This window comes from Apus apus, chromosome 1, assembly GCF_020740795.1.
Source record: "Apus apus isolate bApuApu2 chromosome 1, bApuApu2.pri.cur, whole genome shotgun sequence".
Taxonomy (NCBI): Eukaryota; Metazoa; Chordata; class Aves; order Apodiformes; family Apodidae; genus Apus; species Apus apus.
Genome location: NC_067282.1, coordinates 63,183,766 through 63,206,016, shown reverse-complemented (window position 1 = coordinate 63,206,016; position 22,251 = coordinate 63,183,766). Strand labels below are relative to the sequence as shown.

Sequence of the window (22,251 nt, the reverse complement as noted above, 5' to 3'; positions counted from 1 at the left end):
AAACTGACTACAGGATGGGTGGAAGGCAAGCAAGTTTATCACAAGATTTCCCACAGTGGTGTTTAAAACCATAGGCTTTTCTACAGACACTCTTGGAATATACTCATTACAGTTCCTTTTCAAATGTTTGTATAAAGAATAAGCTCCAACATAATTAACTAGTTAAAATGAAAATCCCGGTTGTGACTTTAAACTCCTTTTTATGTGGATTTATGTTGTTTAATATATATATATATTGTCTAAAAGCTGCTTTATGAAAGGATTCTGTTTCTGTTATGATAATATATCAAATGTTTATGTAGAATGTGGACGGCATTTACCTGATGTAAATAAACATATTTTTATTTATATCTAACAGAAACGTGTTTAAGTGAAGGAACAGAATGTTCTCCTAGAATATACACGTTTAACTCCTCGATCTTAAAAAAGCTGCATGCTGCAGAGTGCTGCACTTTACTATAGTGGCAACCGATGAAATGGTGTGAGAACAAAGACTGGTGGTTTCATGGTTGAGCCTCTACTTATGTTGCATCTTCCAGACTTCAACTGTTTGCACTCGTGTACGTGGGCTTTTAAGTTCTGAGGGACCATTTTTACAATATATTGATTCCTCTATACCTTTTATAGTAGTTTTCTCTGTAGCTTGTTTGTTGAGCGGAGGCAAAAAATACCATATGGTGGGGCCTACCTATTTTTTTTTTTGCTGTGGCCACATGTTCCTGCACCTCTCGTGCTTTTATGCTGTTACATCCTGTGATGGTAAGAAATTACCTAAGCCGTACCTGACCCACAGATTGGCTGAAGACAGTCTTAATAACTCCCCAAAAACGTTGGTGCCTAAGAGTATTCTTTTTTTATGGTTTAATGGCTGTGAACTGCTTAGCATAATGAACCTGATGTCTGTGCTGTGCACCAAGGATCTGTGCAGTTTTCTTTTTACCTTTCCTGAATTGGAGTCCTTGACTAAACTATAGACTTAAAGCCTTGCTTGTCTTGCTGTACAGTAATTTCCCATTCAGAACAAGGAGAGCATGTGTCCTTCCTTAGAGGATCCTTTGTTTTGAGCAGTGATCAAGAATGCATTATTTTTTTAAACAAAGGCTTGCAAATTGCCAGTCTGATGCTTGATGTAGTGAAACAGCTTTTAAAAGTTTTGCTGTGCCCAGTGAAACAAGTTCTTAAGTTCTCTTTATAGAAGGATGTCTAATGTCTCATCAAACATGCCTCTCCTAACATCACAAGAAAATTCACATTAAAATACCTGCTAACCCAGCACGGATGGGAACAGCAGTCATGAGTATTAGTCCTCAAACCAAATCTCTTTTCAACTTTGATCTTATAACTATTACCAAAATATCAGGTACTGGGGGAGAAAAATAATAAATTAATAATCAGACAATAATTAATCATTAGTCTCGTGAAATCTCAGCAGACCCTTAGCTTCTTCCAGTGACAAGGTTGGTAGGCTTTAAAGAGAGGGACCCTCTGACGTACCTGGACCGACCTGTCACAGTTTAACTTAGGATCGGCAATTAAGCGAATTACAATAATGCTCTCAGTCTCCTCCCCCTCCCAGCTAGATAGGGAAAAGAAAGGGAGAATAGGGAGAGAGACTTTTGGGTTGAAAATTAAGCTAAACAGCTTTAATGAAATTCTAGAAATAAAATAGGTACAAAAACATAGAAATATGTGCAGGAATGTTCAAAACCCCTCTTGCCATCCCCCACCCCCAGCAACTCCCAGTGTACTTCCCTGAGCTGGGGCAGCCTCAAGAAGGTCCCGGACTGCTGCAGGAGGTAGCAGCAGAGTAGACAGGAGCTGAGGCTCAGGTTGTGAGGGTCAGGAACACACGAGCCTGTGGATCAATGGTGATGGATGGATAGATGCAATCTTCCCTGGAAGCCAGTCACTGACAATAGAAGGAAGAAGGGACTCGACTTCTGTGATCCCAGAATTTATACTGAGTGTGACACACATGAGGATGGAATAGTCTCTTTGGCCAAATTCTGCCATCTGTCTAGTCCATGCCTCCCTACAGGCGGGTTGTAGATACAATTCTTCTGCTCCTTTAGTGTCTGAAGCAGCAGATTGAAGTGGCCTTGGTCTCAGCAGTAACTATAAACATTTGGTCTTTATCAGTCCACTAGCTGGAAAACTTGCTGTTAATTTCAGCAAGTGTGCTGCTTGAAAGAGAGTTCACTAAAGAAAAAAAATCGGTAACAAGAACTTTGGCTTTGTCCTGGCTCAAACTAGGACACCACCTATTATGCATGTGGTGCTCCAGCCAACAGTTGCTCTCATGGAGATGCACTTTTCTCTGCCTCTTCCTTAATCAATTGCATTTCCTTGTGTTCAAACATATTTCATCTGAAGGCATTGTTATTGCACAAATGATATAGTATGTTGTCTGTGATTGCCCACAGCTATGTGCCACTCTTAGGCTTATCCACAGTAATTACCAGTGGTTGATTTATGCTTGCTTTGAGATATTCAATAAATATGAAAAGTGCCAACCATAGTTCAAATTGTGGCAGACCCCATAAGAGCTATTACTATTTAATTAATAGTCCCCATAGTTGGCTGTTGAAGATGCATCATCTAAATAGTTCTTAATTCATGTAGTCTGTGTTCTAATGAAAGTTTATGGCAGCAATTAATACATCGGTGTGCTGTACTTAAAAAGCCAAATACACCATGAAAGTTTACAACCTTTACAAAGTTGCCTTTATTAGGAAAACTTTTAATCTTGTCTGAGAAAAGGTCATGCCTGTTTGATGTTGGAAACTAATTTTCCCAGAACTCTATTGACTGTCATTAATTGAATCTCAGCTATTGAATACTTTAATAATAGAATCCCATCAGCTTTACTGTTGTTTGGCTTGAGGTTGGTGGAAGGTTAATGGGCATGTGGGTACCTAGAACATGCAGATTGATGGTTTAAAACATTAGCTTGTTTTCAGCAATGTCTTAAGGAATTTCCGTTGTATTTCAGCATTTTTTGAAAAGAACATCAGCAAATAAACCGAAAACATTGGGTGCATATTAAAAGGCTGGTTAACACTTGTTTAGCATATGTTAATTAAATCAGTTACTTGTAGACTGAAAAATAGCTTACCTCATATCTCAAATGACCCTCTGTACTTTCTGACTAGATACTTTCAGATAACCCTACATCTTTTTACAAAACAATTCACTTTGTTTTTCCCTTTCTAAGGGCTTACTCCTTTGTACTGTATCATCTTATAATCCTGTCATCAGGGAATTTTTCCAAAATTTTTGTTTTCCCTAAGTGACTTGGACACTTAGGGAAGACTTTTTGGGACTTGTAATTTTTCTGTCGATGGCAGTCTGTTGCTTTTTAAAAAATTATTTTTCAGTTTCATATGCATTATTTCTGTGTTCTTAAATGTCTTTCTTGAATGAATTCTAATGGATACATAGCTACAGCAGCTTGGTTTTAATTATGGAATTGTAGTGTATGGGCCACCTAGTAAGGATTTTAAATGATTCATCTTCTAATTCTCTTTTTTGTCTTAACTAAGTGAGTAAAAAGTTAATGGCAATTCAGCCATTTCAAATTACTGTCTTCTGTTTGCCCATGTTGAATGGAATCTGGTAATTATTACTATTACTGGTAATTATTACTATTCTTAAGGCAAAAGTCAGCTTCCAGGCCTGCAATTAAAATTTCATCTTCATTCATTATAATAAAGTTTAAAATAGTTTCCTTGTACAGTATTTCTTTTGTGAGAAGTGTATTTTTTTTTAATACATTTCTATTAAGTCTTACTAAGCAAGACACTTACAGCATGTATCTTCCAAACTGTAATTTTCTGTAATATAATTCGTCCCATGCACTGTGGGTGGGAAGGAATTCCCATACTCATTTGGATGGAGCGGGTGTTTGCCAGCACCGCCCCCGGAGCTGCCTCTGAGTGTGGCTCCACGGGTTTCCCCCTCTTCAGCAAAGATGATCTCTATGCTTGCTGCCTCATCTTTGTCATGCCAGAAACCTTATCTGAAGGAAGCAAAAATAAGAAGACAGTTGTTTGTGCAAGCAAAAGAAAGCTTTTGCATCTTTTCCATCTCTTTGCAAATAATTTTCCTGGCAACAGCACAACTCCCCAGACAGCAGCCTGCCACGGGTGGCTGATGTGTGTGAGCCAGCAACAGGGTGCCATTTTCATGGGAATCCATGGGTTTTGGAATGTTACGGCTTTTCCTTCACAACCAGCACTGCTTAGTAGAGTTATCTTAAAGGTGTCTTGCTGCCTTTAGTGAACAACCACATAAGAAATCTTGGAAACACTTCCACTTGGTTCTTGGTGTGTTTTTTTGGAACAGATGCCCAGCAAAAGAAATGAAGTTTTTATTACAAGGTACTGAAAGAGATTGGACACCAAGAATACAGGAGATGTGTTTGCAAAATGCGTAGGAACAATAGAAACACTAGAGATGAGTGTTGGCAATGGTGGCAAGTAACAGTAATCTCGCTAACACTGCAAAGATGTTTAAGTTGCATGAGTGACTCTTCAAATGATTTCTTTATTATGCTTCTCTAAGTCAGTAAAAAAATTCTGTAACATTTAGTGTGTCAGATTTTCCTGTGGAAAGTAAGAATTGCCAAGTGAGATGTAAAGTAGAGAAACCAGTCCTAACTTGCATTGCTGTTCTTAGTATGTTATTTCAGAAGTGTTGTGAGTGCCCGGGAGTTTCTCCTGTGTTCGTCAGCTTCCACAGTGTCTACCTGGGTCAATCTGAGTTCCTGAGTGCTACATTTAATGTCCCTTCCAGGAGTCAACAGTTTTACACCTTTCCCCTTCTCCCCTGGTTATTTTTCTAATTATTTATTTATATGAAAAGGTGGTTTTTTTTTCATATTTCCCATTTGAGAGCTTTCTGGAAATTGCTGGAGAAGTTAGCTTTTTTTTTTTTTTTCTTTAGACAGCACATAGTAACAAGCAGAAATACGAAACAGGTCATTTTTTTATGCCATGTTTTCTGTAAGATTGGGAAACACTGTTGATTAAGAGGTTGGATGTACTTCCTTTTTTGATACAATCATTTCAATGCAATTTTAAATGATTACCATCATAGTTCTTCACAACATGGTCACAAAATATCGTTCTCCAAATAAGTTATCAACCTTTAACTTCTTGTGTGTGGGTTAGTGGTCTTTAATTTTTATTTTGGCTTTGAGTTATTTCTCTTTTGAAAGATATCTTACTGTCCCAATTTCAGCAGTTCTGACATGGTGTGTCTAGTAGATTTAATTTTACAAAGTAGTATTTTGACATTCATCAAATAGTTTCTAAACCTTGTTTTGAGTACTGAAATTCGGTTACTACTTAAGTCTTCCACTGTGATTCTAATTGTTGTGGTTTTTAACTGAACTTTTTCTGGTTCTTTAGCACTGGTTTTTATAAGTGTAATCATGAGAAGCATACCCAGTATTTCTAGCACAGTTGTAACTATAAACTGAGTTTTCCCTACTCTTTGCTCGATGAATTTGTGTTTGTTTATCAGCAAGCTACCTTAGCCATATTAGCTGGAAGATCACAGAAAACACATTAAGTCAGTAATATGACCAAATACTGGTTTGAAAATATTTGTATTAGCTCTTAACTACTTGTTTTCAATTTTAGCATTTTCTGGACACCATGTGGGTGTAAAGTTTACTACAGAATGCAAGAATGGTGTTCAAAACAAATACGGTATCACTGTATAACAAATACACCATTTATGACACATCCTCTTAAGCCTTGTAGAGCTCATTAATAAAAACAGAACTGCCTTAACAAACAAGTTATTTAATCTCTTTGGAACTTCAAGTTCCCCATGTTGTTTGGCTTCCTTGTCAAGAGACCTGTAGGAAGTGATAGTCTTTCCACTCGAGCAATATTCTTTTTTTAAAAAATAAATAAAGAACCTTCAGAACTTTCTACAGTATGTAGGCATATGTCAAATTATCATAAGTAAAGGTATCTAAGAAGGAATGATAGGAAGTCTTTTGTCTAGCCAAACACCTCTGGTTGAAATTAGCAGTAAAATCTCCTAGTAGGAATTCAACACAAAAGTTTTTTTCCTGTGTCACTGTTTTGAAGCTTTCTAGCTTGTCAGAAAATGTGAGCATGACAGTAGTGGCATGTCTGTCATGTCTCTTGGAGGGCTGGATGAAGCTAAGTCATCTGTATTGGCACTTTTAAGCAGTCAATATAGAGGAATTTAAGATCCTCTGCACAGAGGGAAAGCAGTTGAAGTTTTTATACACAGCACAAGCTTTTGTTCCGTTTCTTAGAACCTGTGTATTAAAATAGCTTATTTGTTGATGAAATTTGTTCTGCCAAAAGCACTTGCTCTGCTGCACTTCATCCTGCTTTTCAGTTGCGTTGCTTAAAGTAAGCATGTTTGTTGTGGGGTGGCAACAGTGGTGACTTCACCAGGGATGAAATTGAGGAACATGGTTTTGTGGTAGTGAGAGAAGCTGAGGGAACCTCTCTTCGGGTGTGGTGTCTGCTGGTTTGGGGGAGGGGGGAAAAGTTGGGACAATTGTGTTTCTTCTATCTTCAGAGTAATAATGGATCAGTCTGATTACATGGATTACTGTCATTAGATGCTGAGAAAGGAGAAATGGGAGATGCTCTCCATTATTTTCAAACACAGGGAAGACATTTCTTCCATTCCCATCAACAGCCTGTGGAGTTAGGAGCTGGCAGGGCTGATACTAATGGAGTGGTAGCAGGTGATTTGTGTGATAAGTAATTAAAATGTTTTGCTACTTTGTGGAACCATATCTGCCTCATGATCACCATCATCAAAACCTAGGCGTAACTTAGGCAGCTGTTTACAGTTCATTGATGATCTTTGGACATCTAGAGACATGTTCAATAGCAGTAGTTCTGCATATGGAAAATTTTACAGTGTTCACACATTAGAGTCTGCTATTTCGCAAACAATTTTATATATACATAACGGTAGAAGAATGTATTAATTTTGAATTAGCATTACTATTATGCATGTTAAAATAGTTACCCAGGATGCAAAAAAACCCTCACAAATTTATGGTTATGGATCTACTGTACACCTGTAAAAATGTAAGTAACTTTATGTCCAGTGAAAGTAGCATTAAAGGAATTGAAGTCTGCTTTGGAGAACTAAAATCAGACTTTATAAAAAAATATAATGTTATAATTTCTAAAAGAACATGTGCTTAAGAAGGAAAACAAGTCTAAAATTACGGAGCAAACCATGTGAAATAAAACACCCCGAACAAACCACAAATTCCATGCTTTGTTACCTGCAGCAAAAAGACTTGAAAGCAAATGAAATGGATAAATACTCTGGAGAACCCAAGGTACAGAGTAATGCTTCTTTTACCATGTGCTAAAAAGACTTTATCTGCTGGATGTGTGCATTAGGCCCTTTATCTGATCTAAGGTGAAAAGCCAGAAGCAGCAGCAAAAAGAGAACCTGCAGCAAAAAGAGAACCTGCAGCTTGTTGCAGTGCCCCAAGCTCCAATGCTAGCTATGGTTGGGAGAAGTGGTTCACTCTTTTTTTCACTTTACAATTGCGTGTACTACAGGCTGCTGAAAGTTTGTCTTCTGTGAATTATTTATTGGGGTGGATTATTTAAAGGATTTGCTGCTTTAGGAGTTTGAAACACATAATGGAAACCATGATGTGTCATAACTTTCAGCAGATTTTTCTAAGATGGTGGTTGCGGTAAAATGTTGCAAGGCTGATGGCACAAAGAAATTTTGCTGGTTTAAGTCTACATTGAATGAATAAATTTTAATTTGTATTGTATTAGAAGTTTTGTGTAATAAGTACTACCCCCCCCCCCTTCCTTGCAGAGTGTGTGTGTGTGCCTGTAGGTACAATTTGATGTTTACAGATAGCAGAATGAGCCTTTACTTTAGTCATAATTCTGTTTTTAAAAGATATATGGATCATCGTAACTCAGTGTTGCTGCATGTGCTGTTGTCTTGGGTGGTATTACTCCCCGAACTGTCACCTTTGAGGACTCTTGGCTTTGGCCCTCTGACCCATTTAGTTTCAATATGTACTTGTGTTTGGCCTTAGAGTAAGCCCAAAAATTATCTCCCAAAGTAGTTTCATTATTCCCTATTAAAGAGAGTCACCCCATTGCTGGTAGTTCCTTCTACACCCTGATCCAGCTGTAGAGACAGTTTTGCTCTCTTAGCATTAAAAGTTTGTATCTTAACTCGACTCTTCATTTTTTCCATAGAATAAAATCCTTTAAGCAATCTACTAGTTATGCCTCGTCTTTTGAGGCATTGAAAATAGAATACTTTTTTCCAAGTAGTGCCTTGTACTTGATTTCTTGTGTTGTGTTCCCTTATGTCCTCCTTTCCCTCAGGTTCCTGGGAGGATCAAAGTCTGCTGAAGCAGCAGAACAAGAGTCACTGTGTGGGTCACCACAATGCACCCTGGTGCCTGGGTTGGACCCTTCCCATAATCATGTGCTTACAAGGGGATGCAGTGACCAACAGCTTTTCAGAAAATGTGATCCCTGTGTGCTCTGTGTACTGTCCTCTCCTTTAGCTTCACTTCCTGGTACATGAAGGTGGTAGCAGAGAAGAAGCAGTCAACAGCAGCTGATTTTAAGGTCTTGCACATACCTTGTTTGGTATGTATAGCTGGGTCACCCTTCTGAAGACCAAAACAAGAAGGCCAGCAAAAATCAATAGCTCATTTATGTACTCTCAGGGACACTATTTTCCAGAGAATTCCAGTGACTCAAAGAATGAGCTATTTTTCTATATTGAAGTAACAGTGACTGCTCTTTCCACTGTCTCAGCATCATTGGGGAATTCTTCTTATTTAGATGTGGGTATTTGCTCCAATATGCATTCCTAAATATTTATTTCAGTATTACTGGATCTTTTTTTGAGGCCTTGGGCTATCATAATATTAATCTTCCAGAGTCTTTTGGAGTATTAATTTATTTCTTTTACTGTCAGTAGTCCCACCCATGTTCCATTGCTTTCAGTTTCTCAGGATTTTTGAAGACCTGAACAATAGGTGGCTATTCTGTGACATGTTTTCATACCATGGAAACAAAATTTCTAAATTAGCATTCATGAAAAAAAAGAGCTTTGTCTTAGAATGTCCAAGAGATTTCCTTCCTTTTTCTGTGTCTTAAATTTTTTTTTTTTTTTTTTTTGTGGAGTGTATTTGTAAAGCAGGAACTGAACTGAGATGCATGCAATGTTTGCATAAATCTGCTGTGTAAGAGAAAATGCCCACCTAAGTTGTGTTTAAGGAGGGGAGCATTCCATTGGCAGAAGTGGCTTTCTCTGAGAGTCAATTAGTTTCTGTGGTCTCAGAAAACAGATTTGGACAGCCACCGCTCTTGATGAGAATGGGTGATGAGGTTGGCCAGGTGGACATTCAGGGGTACTGTTTCTACTGGTTCACTGTTTGTGGCTGTATTTTGCACCAGAAATCTGATTTAGGGCTTTGGCTGTAGACTGTCTGAACTGTACACAGTCGTTGCCCTCTTTCCTGTTTAGCAGACTTTGGAACCTTGTAAATGAAAGAAAATGGAAAGTGAAAGAAAGCATGGGAAAATATATTTGGATATAGTGAAAATGCCATTGTTCTTGTACGTGGGCCCTAGCAATTTACAAACCTTGAGAAACTTTCAAAATGTTAATTCAGGAGGTTGTTCTCCAGAACAGGAGCTAAATTCATTGCGATATTACTTACTAATTCATTATTGACTTGTAACCTACAGAAGAAATGGTTTTGTGTGAGTCATGAGGTTTTGTGTTCTGGCTGTGAGAGCCAAGCCTCAGAGGAGATTGGCTGATTTAAGTGAGCCCTTTTCCCCTGTTACTTCCCCTTCAGTGATGGGGAGATCTGGTTTTGCATATATAGTTGCAAATAACCTTAGAGCCCTGGATTAATGAAACTATGGGCTTTGCAAATCAGAGAGGAAGGTGGTAAAGAAAATGTGGTATTTACTTTGCTTTCCTTTCCTGAAAGGGCCTAGGAATAAAATTGCAGTATCTACAACAGACTTTTGAGTTGTTCTGAGGTTTCCAGAGAAAAAGGTAATAAACACCTTGGGTTTTCTTGTAATGTGGTATTTAATGTTAGAAAACATGAGTATAGTATAGCATTGTCATTCTGACCTTAGAGTAGAATTACTAAAGCTTTACATAATGCTGAGTGTTTGTATGGGCCAACTGGAATAGAGCATTATAACCTCAAAGAATAGCTGACCATGTTACATTCAGGAGGGACTGCCTTGAGCTTTTTGATGGTGTTGAGATTGCCCTTAGTCACTATTTGCGTCCTTTTCTTTTAATGCATTTCTTTGAGTTGAGTCTATATTTGTAACTCCTATTAAGCCTTTCATTGTCATGTACAGAACTGGGAGCAAATTTGAGCAAACAAGAAGTGAGAAGACCCAAGTTAGTACTATAATTGCCCATATTCAAAATATAAATATTCTGTCTCTGTTATCTGGAAGAGTCTTTAAACTTATCTTATATTCAGGGTAGTGTTTAGAACTTGCTGTATTATTTCTCTTTTTAAAAAATAAAAACTTGAGTCGGTTCATGTAAGCAAGTAGGATTTGTATCCCAAGCTGCCTTGTGCACCTCTTTCACTTTGTATAAATGCGAGATAGCTAAATATTAATCATCTTTCCATCAAATGCTGGAAGGGAAGGGGGGAACATAAGCTGTTGTATGCTTATGGAGAGACAGGGGTATGTATTGGGATAGGCAGCTTGGAGCACCACATGCATAGTAGGGATTTAGAATCATAGAATCATTAAGGTTGGAAGGAACCTTAAAGATCACCAAGTTCCATCCCTGCCATGAGCAGGGAACCCTACCACTAGACCAGGTTGCACAAAACCTCGTCCAACCTGGCCTTAAAAACCTCCAGGGATGGGGCGTCAACCACCTCCCTGGGCAACCCATTCCAGTTCCTCACCACCCTTATAGTGAAGGATTTCTTCCTAATATCTAACCTAAATCTCCCCTCTCAGTTTAAAACCATTACCCCTCATCCTACCACTACACACCCTGATGAAGAGCCCCTCCCCAGCTTTCCTGTAGGCCCCTTTCAAGTAGTGGAAGGCTGCTATAAGGTCTCCTTGGAGCCTTCTCTTCTCTAGGCTGAACAGCCCCAATTCTCTCAGCCTGTCTTCACAGCAGAGATGCTCCAGGCCTTTGATCATCTTGGTGGCCGTGCTCTGGACCCTTTCCAAGAGGTCTTTATCTTTCTTGTGCTGAGGGCACCAGAACTGTACACGGTACTCCAGGTGGGGTCTCTTTGTTAATTTTCTGTTAGTGAAGGAAGGGTAACAGTGTAGTTTTCCTTCTCTGCATCAAGGGAACAGAAAGAACTGGAAGTCCTACAGGGCTATTGTGCTTTCTTTCCCATACCTTGTCTTTTCTTAAATTGGTAGGGCTGCCTTAGGTTTAAGGTAGTCCTGTTGTTTTTTTTTTCCTACTGGGGCGTCCTATAAAATAAAGAAAGCATCACTGATAAAATTACAAAGGAGGTAGAAATATCCTTAAAATATCTCTGTTTGAAAGCAAAGGCTGTGTATTTAAAGCAGGCTGTCTTCAATTTAAATTTGTAGACAAAAATTGGAATCATAGATCTTGAGAAATCCTGTTCATTTTATATGCTTTCTATTTGAGACTGAAACAGCTGTTTTCCTATTCCACCTAGGACTTAAAGCCCAAAGGCCATTTTAAATTTGCCTAGTAAGACTTAATCCACTTCCTTTTTTCCATTGGGGTAAAAACATCTATGAGGTGGCTGGTGGAAGCCTTCAGATCCAGCCTTCAGATTATGTGTTTGTTCTGCCTTTTGAAAACTCAGTCCACATGTTTCCCTGTAGTACATCTTTTGTTTTTACCTCTTGCTCTAACATGCTCTGGGTACAGGAAACTTGTGTCACACTGGAATTTGAATGTACCTTTCCTGATAACAGACAGGCATGTTTAACACAGTCTAAATTACAAGAGTTAATGCAGTAGTTTTTAATATGGTCGAGTTGATTTCTTTATGCAAGCCTCCATGCTAAATGTGTGTGGAAAACTTTGAGTTTTGCTGTATTTGAAAAATACAGTGATAAAGCAGATAGGTTGTTGAAATGTCAGAATTTCACTTTAACATTTAAAGAAGAGTTTCCATTTTCTGATTTGTTCTAGTGTAGCTTCTCTTGATACTGAGCTTCTTGAAGAAAATAAAAAAAGTCATTAATAGAGCTGTAAGGCTTCATTTCTGTATCACAAATGCAGTTGAAAATTTCTGGAATTTGTATCAGTGTACTTTAAAGACTGCTATTGATGCAGACATTGCTTCTGAAATACTGACGATCCCATATCAATCTTGGCTTTTGGAGGTCTGCTCAGAAACTGGACGTGTAGATGGAGGGGGAGAAGAAGAGGTGAGAGGTTGAAAACTGGAAACATGCAGAGATGTTTGGGTTTTCTTTTTGTGTAGCAGAAGGAAGTTCACTCTGCTGAATTCCTTTATAATAAAGAAGTGAAGGCAAGTTAATTTAAAATAATAATAATAATTTAAAAAACTGTAAAGCTAAATGAATATCTGATCTGGACATTCGAACTATAAAGAAGTTACGTGTTTATCTCTGTATTGAGTGAATGAATTTCTTTAATATATACTTTTGTTTTAAGAAACACTGTACACTTTGTATACTTAAGAACTGTATACATTCGTTGCAGTTCAGAGCCTTAGTATTAGGAGATAAATGCCTTATTTGGTAAATAGAAAAGGATATTTTTAACTGCATATTTGTGAAGCCAAATGGAACTGCAATTCTATTAAAATGCACAAGAATAATTATTTTTAGTATTTTAAATTATTTTATTAAATTATTTATTAAATTATTTTAGTATTTTAAATAAAAATTGGATAAAATGTTGAATAAATTTTACCTATAAATAAAATTTGGGTTTTGCTCAACTTTTGTAACACAAAACACTTTATTAGTAAATTCAACAAGAATTTCTGGTTATGTTATTTTTGAATTTTTTTAGAAATATGGGAGTTCTTTAAATTTTGGGTATATATTTGGGGAAATAAAACCTATTTCAGTCTCAGCTGAAATTGATTTCTTAACGTTTTCTGTAAGTCACTAAACTTAACAGAAATTGCTAGAAAAATTATTTTTTAAATTCTTTCAGAGCTTACTATTATTATTATTATTATTATTCAGTATTTGAACAAGCTTTTGCTCTTAGTATTTATGCTGGGAGTTCTCCTAGCTCATTTGTTTGACTTCCTTAAATTCATCAGCCTCCAATTTGTTTTACTTGAATGTTTTAGTGGTTTAATGGAAATTGTCTTAATAGATTATAATAATAAGTTTTTCAGCTCTGGAATGTCTTCTTTCAATTTAAAGTATAATGGTTTATTTTTAAGGAAGAAAAACAAGATTTTAAAGATCTGATTAAAATGAAAATATTTTCATTAAAAACATGCTATACTTATTCTATTTGTGGTGGCTTCTTTAAGATTTTTAACCATAAAGCAAATAATACTGTTTAAAACTGTTTTACTCTAGAAAAAGGGTACAGAAATTGAGATGCATTAAATTTACAGTTAACTACTTTTTAAAAAAAATCAGGGAAGAATGGCCAGTAATGTTAAGAAATTTTAGTTACTGGGCAATTTGTAAATGAAAGATCCTTTTCAGAAATATTTTTTCCCATAAGCAAATTTTCAAGCACTCATTCATGTTATGCCTAAAACCCATGCTTGCACAGCCTGTGCAGAGTTGTGGCAGAATGGATAGGATTTAAGGCAGAAGTTGAAGGAACTGTGTCCCAGAATTTTTGTCGTGGTTTGGGCCTAAGATGACAACAAAGAACCAGCCATGTGGCCACTCATTCAGTTCCCCCCCCTACACACACTGGGATGGGGAGGACAGAGGCGAGACAAAGGACAAGGAGGGTTCTTCACCAATTAAGGTCACTGGCAAAACACACTCAACTTGGGGAAAAATAATAATGTAATTTCACACCAGTCAGAGGGACACAGGACACAGACAACACACAGAGCAGGGCTTGCATATGTTACCCCACCCCTCCGTTCTCCCCTGGCCCAAATCTCTTTGTTCCCAGTTTCTCTCCCTCCTTCCTCCCAGCGGCACAGGGGGACAAGGGTTGGGGTTTAGAGTCACTTCACAGGCTGGTGGTTCTTTCAGCTGGTTTGGGCAACTTGGGGTCTGGTGGGGAGCCAGGAGCTGGGAAGGCAAGGACGCTAGCTAGCCCTTCCTGTCTTTCCAAGTGGGCAGAGCATCACGTTTCTGTTTCTAGAGAAATTAGAAAATAAAAATAGCTACAAAATTTGAGGCATAACATTGAAATATACCTTCTTTTTTTTTTTTCTGTACATAAGTGTGCTTTTCATGCAGCTCTAGTATCAGTTTCTGTGTTTTGACAAGGTGATAGAGCATAATTTAGGTTTTTAATTAAGAAAAAGCTTATTGTATTTGTAAGCAGACTATGAAATAAAGTATCTGGCAGTATTTGTTGCACTGTTAATTCAAGATATATATTTTATGACCCTTATCATACTTAAGTTATTTTTTTCTGATCTACAGCTTTGTAATAGTATGTAATAACTACTGGAAAACTAATTTAAAACATAAAAGGTTTAATACATGATACAAAAATCAGTTCTGACTTGTTATTAAAATGAATCTATTAAGATATGTAAACATAGCAATAAAAGAAGATACATAAAAAGTTGATTTTCTAATTACCACAGAAAGAGGGAAGGTAGCAGCTTTACTCAGCAGCATATGTTGTTATATTTTAGCTGTGCATTTAGACTTAAAACTAGCTACCCCAGTAGTGGTACAGGGTGTTTGACACTGTTTAGTAGAAATCTAGTCCCTTAAAGAGGAAGTCGTTTCCAAGAACTCAATTGTATTGAGACACTTTTTTCGTTGGTTTTGCAGTAGTTTTCATAGTCGCCTACTTGGGGGGGGGGGGAAGTTGGGAAGACAGGGCATGTCCTTCCCTTATTGCTCTTGATTTTTAAAAGTTGTTGGAGGCTTCTTAAGCATTTGTATCTGGCATATTTAGTGATCCAGTCTCCTTCATTGAGTTCTGGATTGAGAAATTCTGTTTTGTAAATTCTGTAATGTTGTCTTTATGATTTCTGAAAGCAATACAGTTTTCTTGTATTGCACCTTTTTTCTGAAGGGCCTCTTTTTTTTTTTGTCCTGTGTATTTGATTTGATGTGCAGATAAGCTACAGAAAATATTTTTGCTTGTGATTTATATATTAAAATCAGAGAAGATTTTAGAAAAAACAGGCTTGGAGACTTAAGATGACACTAGTTCCACTTGCCAGCTGTTTTTCAGAAATTGGCTTTAGATATCAACTAACCTATTTTTTATATACAAAATATGAGAGACTAGAAAAGTCAGTAATTTGAGGTATCAAATAAACTTAAAATTCCTTTGGAAAAGAAATGCAGCTGTATTTATTCTATTTAAAGTTAAGCAACAGGAGATGTAAAAAATTTAGGGAGCAGTCTTCGGAAGGGGATGCTAGGCGATTTGACTGCAAACATCTTCAGTATTTAATGCATGTTATTCTTAAATAGATCTTAATAAAATAAATATGAATATGAATAATCCTGTGGAGATGCATTGTGCAGCCATGTCAGAATCTGTTCTGTCACCTCTGGGTGTTAGCAAAAGCAGTTAAAATACAAAATGTGGTCGCTCATCAGTTTCAGGCAAGGACACCAGCTGGCAGGAGCATGGAAAGACTCATCAATTAAGTCTTCCTAAAGATAGGAAAAAATACCTCTTTTGTAAATGGGCTTTTTCTGGTAAAGGTAGTATGTATTATAAACTGTAATTGGCAAAGGGGATATGAATTTTGACTTGCAGTAATGTTCCATTTGATAAAGTGTGTGTCAGGATAAAGTTTAAAAGATAGTTAAACTTGTTTATTTTAAGCACCAGTTTTCATAAAGTTTGTAGCTCACAGCCTTGTTTCAGTGCCTTTGCTAAAGGCAGAAGGAGAGAGAAGTCCTTTTAGCCTGAAGGCTGGGCAGTTGGGGCATCTGTGCTGTCTGAGAGGCAGCCAAGCTTTGAGTCTGGAGCGTGTCCAGCATGGCAGAAGGCACAGGTCAGAGTAGGGGGACCAGCGCTCCCACAGCGTCAAGTGAAAGGCACTGATCAGAAGGAAATTCCACCACTTTGAGGTTTGGGGGAAGCTCAAGAGATTTCCTGGGGGAGCTTAAGGAGCACGAGGTGGGAAGGCTGCAAGTGCTGCAGGGAGAGGGTGTTGGAGGTGCAAGGTGGTAGACCTGTGGGTGTGATGGGAAGGCCATCACACAGACGAGCTGATAATGAAAGGGTGCAAAGCTGGGGTTTGCACAATGGCGACTTATGAGACAGGATGCAAATTCATAGGAAGCTGGTCTTCCTTCAGCCTGCTGCTTGCAAAACAAGCTATTATTTAAAGCTGCAACTGAGTGAGGAAAGGAAGAGGGCATGAACTAATGTGGGAGGCACGTTTCTGAGTCTCCCTAGGATTAACTTCAGGGCTACAGGATTTCTGTCACTGCCGGGAGAAGGAGGATTTGCAGTGGATCCCTTCTTTTGGAAATGATACGAACCATTTATTTTTAATCTCAGCGATATATACACCTACGAATTAAGCATACTTACATCACTTGGCGACTTGTTTGTAAGATTGAAAACAAACTAGTTTTGTGTCAGCTGCGGATTCTGAACAGCGTTATTTCCTATGAGACGCCATAACATAAAACAGGCTTTCTACTGCTTCGCAACACTTCTCCTCCCACTTTTCCCCTCACTTGAAAGCTAATCTATTGCTTTATGTTTCTCCTTAGGACAACTAGTTGCATTACAAAGGATTAAGGCTTCAGGTCAACTGTAACCAATGAGTCAGAATGGGAAAATAGGCTTGCATTTCAATGGTAGATAAGTGTTAATTAAAACAAAGACAGTAAAAATGCCAAAATTATTACTGAGATCTCAAGTATATTTGACTTTTCCAAATATGACTACCAAAGTGCTTGAATGTTTTATTTTCCATTAAATTCCTTCGTTTGTACATTGGGTTTGAATGGGTTTAATTTAATTTGAACATAACAGGGATACCCTTACAAATAGTAGTAAGTGAACATTTATGTTAGTAGTGAGCCATGGCAGTATTTACTCTTCCAGAGATGGCTCATGTCAATTGTACTTTTAATTGTGATTTTTGTTGCAAATGTATACAAAGTTTATAATCCTTCTAACTTTATTCTTGCTTAGCTATGATGAGCCATCCTACTAAAATATATTTTTAGACTTGTTTCCTAAGGAAATGAAGCTTTCCCTAGTCATGCTGTCACAGTCAGCTGTCATTGTCCGTCCATCTGTCCACCCCTGATAACTCAGCCAATTTTAAACAAACTTGACAGACTGGCAGAGATGAAGTAACTGGCTTAATCCAACTCGGTGCTTTGGAGGGTCATTGCTGGTGTCCCTCACTGGAGAAGCCAGAGCAGTCCCAGCTCTTTCCTCAGTCCAGGCAGGGCTGAAAGGCAGTGGGGCACCGGGCACCGTGCTTGGCTGGCCAGCCCAAGAAAAAAGGTAGGGAGGGCAACAGCAGGAAAGATGGAGTGTGTTTTGAGGGCAGTTTGGAGACTGCAGTGGGGAGTTGGAAGTATGAGAAGGACCTGGGGATGTGAAGGCAGTCAGATGGTAAGGGGGCTTATTGTGGATCCTGCAGGAGATGAGAGAGGCATAGGAATACTGCAGCAGGAACACTGCAGCAGGAGGTGTAAGGAGAAAAACAGGAACAGATTTCCTTCATTCTGTTCGTGGAACAACTTGTTTCCTCTTCTGTCATAAATGCAGTTATGAATGTTGCAACCTCACAGAATAAAATGAGTGTTAGCTAATGTTGTGCGTGCCCTTCGCAGTGCTTGGCTGCAGATGGGTCTCTGCATAGTTACTTACTGTGGTCAAACCTGCTGGAAACACAATCTTTGATGCACATCACTGCTGTTGCTCAAGGCTAATCATTAACATGCTATCAGCCTTAAAAAGTTTGATTACATTAAGTGTTTAAGCTTAACGTGAAGAGCTCCTACTGCCTTTATTGATAAAGGAAAAAAAAAAAAGTGAAGGAAAACATCAGAAGCGGCACTGGAAGGTTTTTCAGGAAAATATGCAATTTATGAAACTCCAGGTGAAAGAAAATTCCTGGATTATAACCTTTTTGCTAAAGGTTTAGACACCTTTATCAGACATCAGAGTGGGTGTTTTTTCTTGTTTGCGGTGTTGGGGTTTTTTTTGAGAAATGTATTTATTTCTCCTGTTTTTTGTCTCTAGATACTTCAGTTTGTGGCATTCTCCTGTCACACTGCATCCCCGTATTTCACGGTTATCTCTGTGCTCTGATTTTCGGCTAGGTTTCTCCTGGCCACCTACTTAATCATCTGCTGTTTTTTTTTCTTTTTTTCATTTTATTAGTTCTTCTACTATAATTCTAAGAAGCAGTGCTGCATATACAGAGCACATAAAAACTTAAGCTTTTAATCTGGAAGGTTCGGTCTTAGTGTAGGGCTTTATGTAGAGTGATTCTATTGAAATACAGGTGCTTGTTTTTCATGAAGTTATAACAATTAATTTCCCCCCTTCCCTAACAAATTGACCCTTAAGCTGTGTTTGTTTATATCACTCTAATTTAATGCTCCTTAGATCTGATACACCCTTGTCTTTTGGTTGAAACTGATCTCTAAACTGATGAAAATTTCCAGTCTTGGCAGAGATCAGAGCCTGGCAAGCTTCCAATTAGTGCTTGCTTGGACACTCTTTTCCTGCAATTGTCTCCCCTAGTACAATAAGCTGCTCTCCCTCGTTTTGCCTCGAAATGCAGCCGCCGGCTCTCGGCTGAAATGATGTAGTTAGAATGAAATTAGGATGTAAGCAGGCTCCAGCAGGAAGCAAGGAGCTGCTGGGAAAGGTCAGGAAACACTTTAGAATCACTGGAGTTTTCTGCCGTCTTCTGAGACTTTCAGACTGTATTAATTAATGTATTTAACCCTTGTAGTTGGCAGTCCTTGTGTGGTTGCATGTGTGCTGTTTGTTTGTGCTGTACCGCTAACCCTCTGAAATATACCAGGTAGTTTTGCACTGAACAAACAGCTTTGCTGAAGATTTTCATTGTATATGCATGTACGTGTGTGTGTATATCTTTTAAATATGAACACGCTTTTCAGTGGTGGAGTGGCCAGGTTAAATCGTCCTGAATTGTTAAAAGGAGCCTCTATCAGATTTTTGAAGAAATAAAAAGCAAAGTCCTTTTTATTTACTTTTTTTCCCTTCAATCTGCCATAATTGATGTGTACTCAATGTGTCTCACGTGAATCTCACCTGCCAGCAGGGATCTAGAAGCATGGAAGCTTGGAAGCTCCTATTTCCATATTTGTTTTTGCTTTCTGTCCCCAGCATGACATTTTGTGTGTGGCTTGGTTTGGGCTATATCGAGACTTCGTCTTTTGTTTTCTCTTCAGAACTTTTAGAAGTGAATTTCATGAGAGGAATACTTGCTCACTTTATCTTTTTGTTTATATGTAAGCTTAAGATGACCTTGCTGCTCAAGTTTGAAAAGTACATCCAAGTGTGTTGTGCAGTTTTTTCTTCTGTATTTAAAGACATTAGCATGATTCCTGTAATTTAGGGGGAGAAAAAAGAGTATTTAATGTTGTTATTGTTTCTTCTGTACTTTATATTTCATGCTATAATTAAAGTACGACAGTATGTCAGAATTTACAGATTACAGGGGACCGTATGCAAATTATCCTCCTCACTGTCAGGTTTATGCTTTTATAGTACGTGACGAAATGTTGATGAAAGAGGTGTGGATTTCAATAGGGGGCTTGAAGTTGGAAGGAGTTGCAGCTGTAGCTGCCTGGGGACTGACGAAGAATGAAGAGAATAAAACGTAAACTGCAGAGAAACTTAAGCTTTTATTGCTGTGCTAGTTTATTTTTGGAGATTTTTCTTTCATATGTTGTTTGAGCCAAATTAAATTCATCACTAAAATTAAAAGCCATGATCATTTGGCTGGATTTTTAAGACACGTAACAGAAAGCTGTGCAGCTGTTCCAGTGATGAGCTGTTCCTGTAGTGAAGAAACCTGTTTTTAAGTGTGTTAAAACTTTGGTACTCCTGGGAAGAGAGCCATTATAATGCAGATTACTCCTTACCTAGTGATGCATCAGCTGGATGTTAAAGATAAGCTCTTGAAGGTGTTACTGTTTCCTGACTGTGTAGTGTTACAGAAGAGATCTCCATTTAGCAATGTTGTTGAAGTGACAGAGGAGCATGTCGCTAAATCCAGCGCTTGCAGTCAGGGGACAAGCATTCCAAGTGACCGCTTTGTGTTTCTCTCTTTAACAGGTTTGGGAAAAACCAAGAGAAAGACGAGCACAAGAGACGCCTCGCCGACTCCTAGCACAGACGCAGAATACCCATCCAACGGCAGCAGCGCCGACCGGATTTACGATCTTAACATTCCAGCCTACGTGAAATTTGCCTATGTCGCTGAGAGGGAGGATGAACTGTCCCTTGTTAAAGGTTCCCGAGTGATTGTCATGGAGAAATGCAGCGACGGCTGGTGGAGAGGTAGCTTCAATGGACAGATTGGCTGGTTTCCTTCGAACTATGTGGTAGAGGAGGTTGAGGAGGCAACTGCTGATTCACCCAGCTTTCTCAGCTTAAGGAAAGGCGCTTCCATGAGTAACGGCCAGGGCACCAAAGTACTCCACATTGTTCAGACACTGTATCCATTCAGCTCAGTCACAGAAGAAGAGCTCAATTTTGAAAAAGGGGAAACGATGGAAGTCATTGAAAAGCCAGAGAATGACCCAGAATGGTGGAAATGTAAAAATTCCAGAGGGCAAATTGGTCTTGTTCCTAAAAACTATGTAGTAATCATTAGCGATGGTCCTACCATTAACACTTCCCATCCACCTCAGATAAGCTACACGGGACCATCTTCTACCGGACGGTTTGCTGGAAGAGAGTGGTATTATGGGAATGTTACCCGACACCAAGCAGAATGTGCCCTGAACGAAAGGGGAGTGGAAGGAGACTTCCTTGTTAGAGACAGTGAATCTTCGGTAAGTGGGACTGTGCCCAGCAGGTTTGTTGCACCTGGTGCTTGGGTTAGCCAGCATGACAGTTAATAGCTGCTCTATCTGTAGTAAAGGGCTTTTCACCCTTCAAGAAGCAAGCAGCAAATAGGCTTGCTGCTTCTGCGAGTCGGTCATTGCTGAAATGCAGTGACATTTACACTGAAACTTAGCAGCTGTGGTCTGTGTTATCCGTGGGTTTAATTAGTGGACAAGCAAGTAAAAGTTTCAGGTTTCAGTTTAACTTTTCCTGAGTTTCTTATATGAAGTGCTCCTCCAGTTTACAGGGCTACAAGATAAAATAATTCCTGTGAATTGCAAATTTCGTCATTAATTGGATTTTAAAGCTAATTTGAAATGGGATCCTTGCATTGATGCGTTCTGTTCTGATTTTAATTGAGTAGTAACATAGGTTAATCCCAATTCTTTATTGCTTAATCCCATTTTAATACATTTCTGCTCTACTTAGATTATTTAGGTTGTAATAAGGTAAAGTTATTATTGTATCTGAGTGTTAAGATTATGATATACAACAGTGAGGGTCAAGTCAGCAGCTTGTATGCCTTGTAAATTGAGCCTTGATGACATTAGAGGAATATGAGTAATGCTGATTAGGGATCATGGTAATTCTGAAAGTTCAAATTTAAGATTCTGCTGAAAGGCCTTTCATGTATACTAACGCCAAAGAATTCTTAGGTAAAGCACTCAACATTTAATTATCCCTTGACTGTGATTTTGAAAAGGTGACAGATTTTAATAATTCCCAAATGAATCTTTCAAAAGCTACCAAAAACCTCCCCACGATATGAATTTGTGATTAGGGCTTTTCTGTATTTATTGTTTCAATTGTAGGACTATTCCATTGAAATAAGTTGTTGTTTAGTAGATGTCTCTATCTAAATATTTTGTTGCTTCATATACAAAAATTCAAAATCGACATATTAGTTCAGTCTTCTAATTTGAGCATATGGTATTACTAAAATTAGTCCAACTTATACAGCTAAGGACATCTATCTCTGTGCCATATATATATCAAGTTTCACTGTGCCTA

At 38.2% G+C, this 22,251-nt stretch overlaps 1 protein-coding gene across 1 annotated transcript in view; it reads left to right on the top strand.

Annotated features, from left to right (window-relative positions):
- The window catches only part of NCK2 (NCK adaptor protein 2), an 87,084-nt gene that overhangs the window by 54,988 nt on the left and 9,845 nt on the right, over nucleotides 1–22,251 (top strand). The window contains exon 4 of the mRNA XM_051641328.1: nucleotides 20,467–21,188. Coding sequence (XP_051497288.1) covers nucleotides 20,467–21,188 — 722 coding nt within the window. The remainder of the gene's footprint in view (nucleotides 1–20,466; nucleotides 21,189–22,251) is intronic.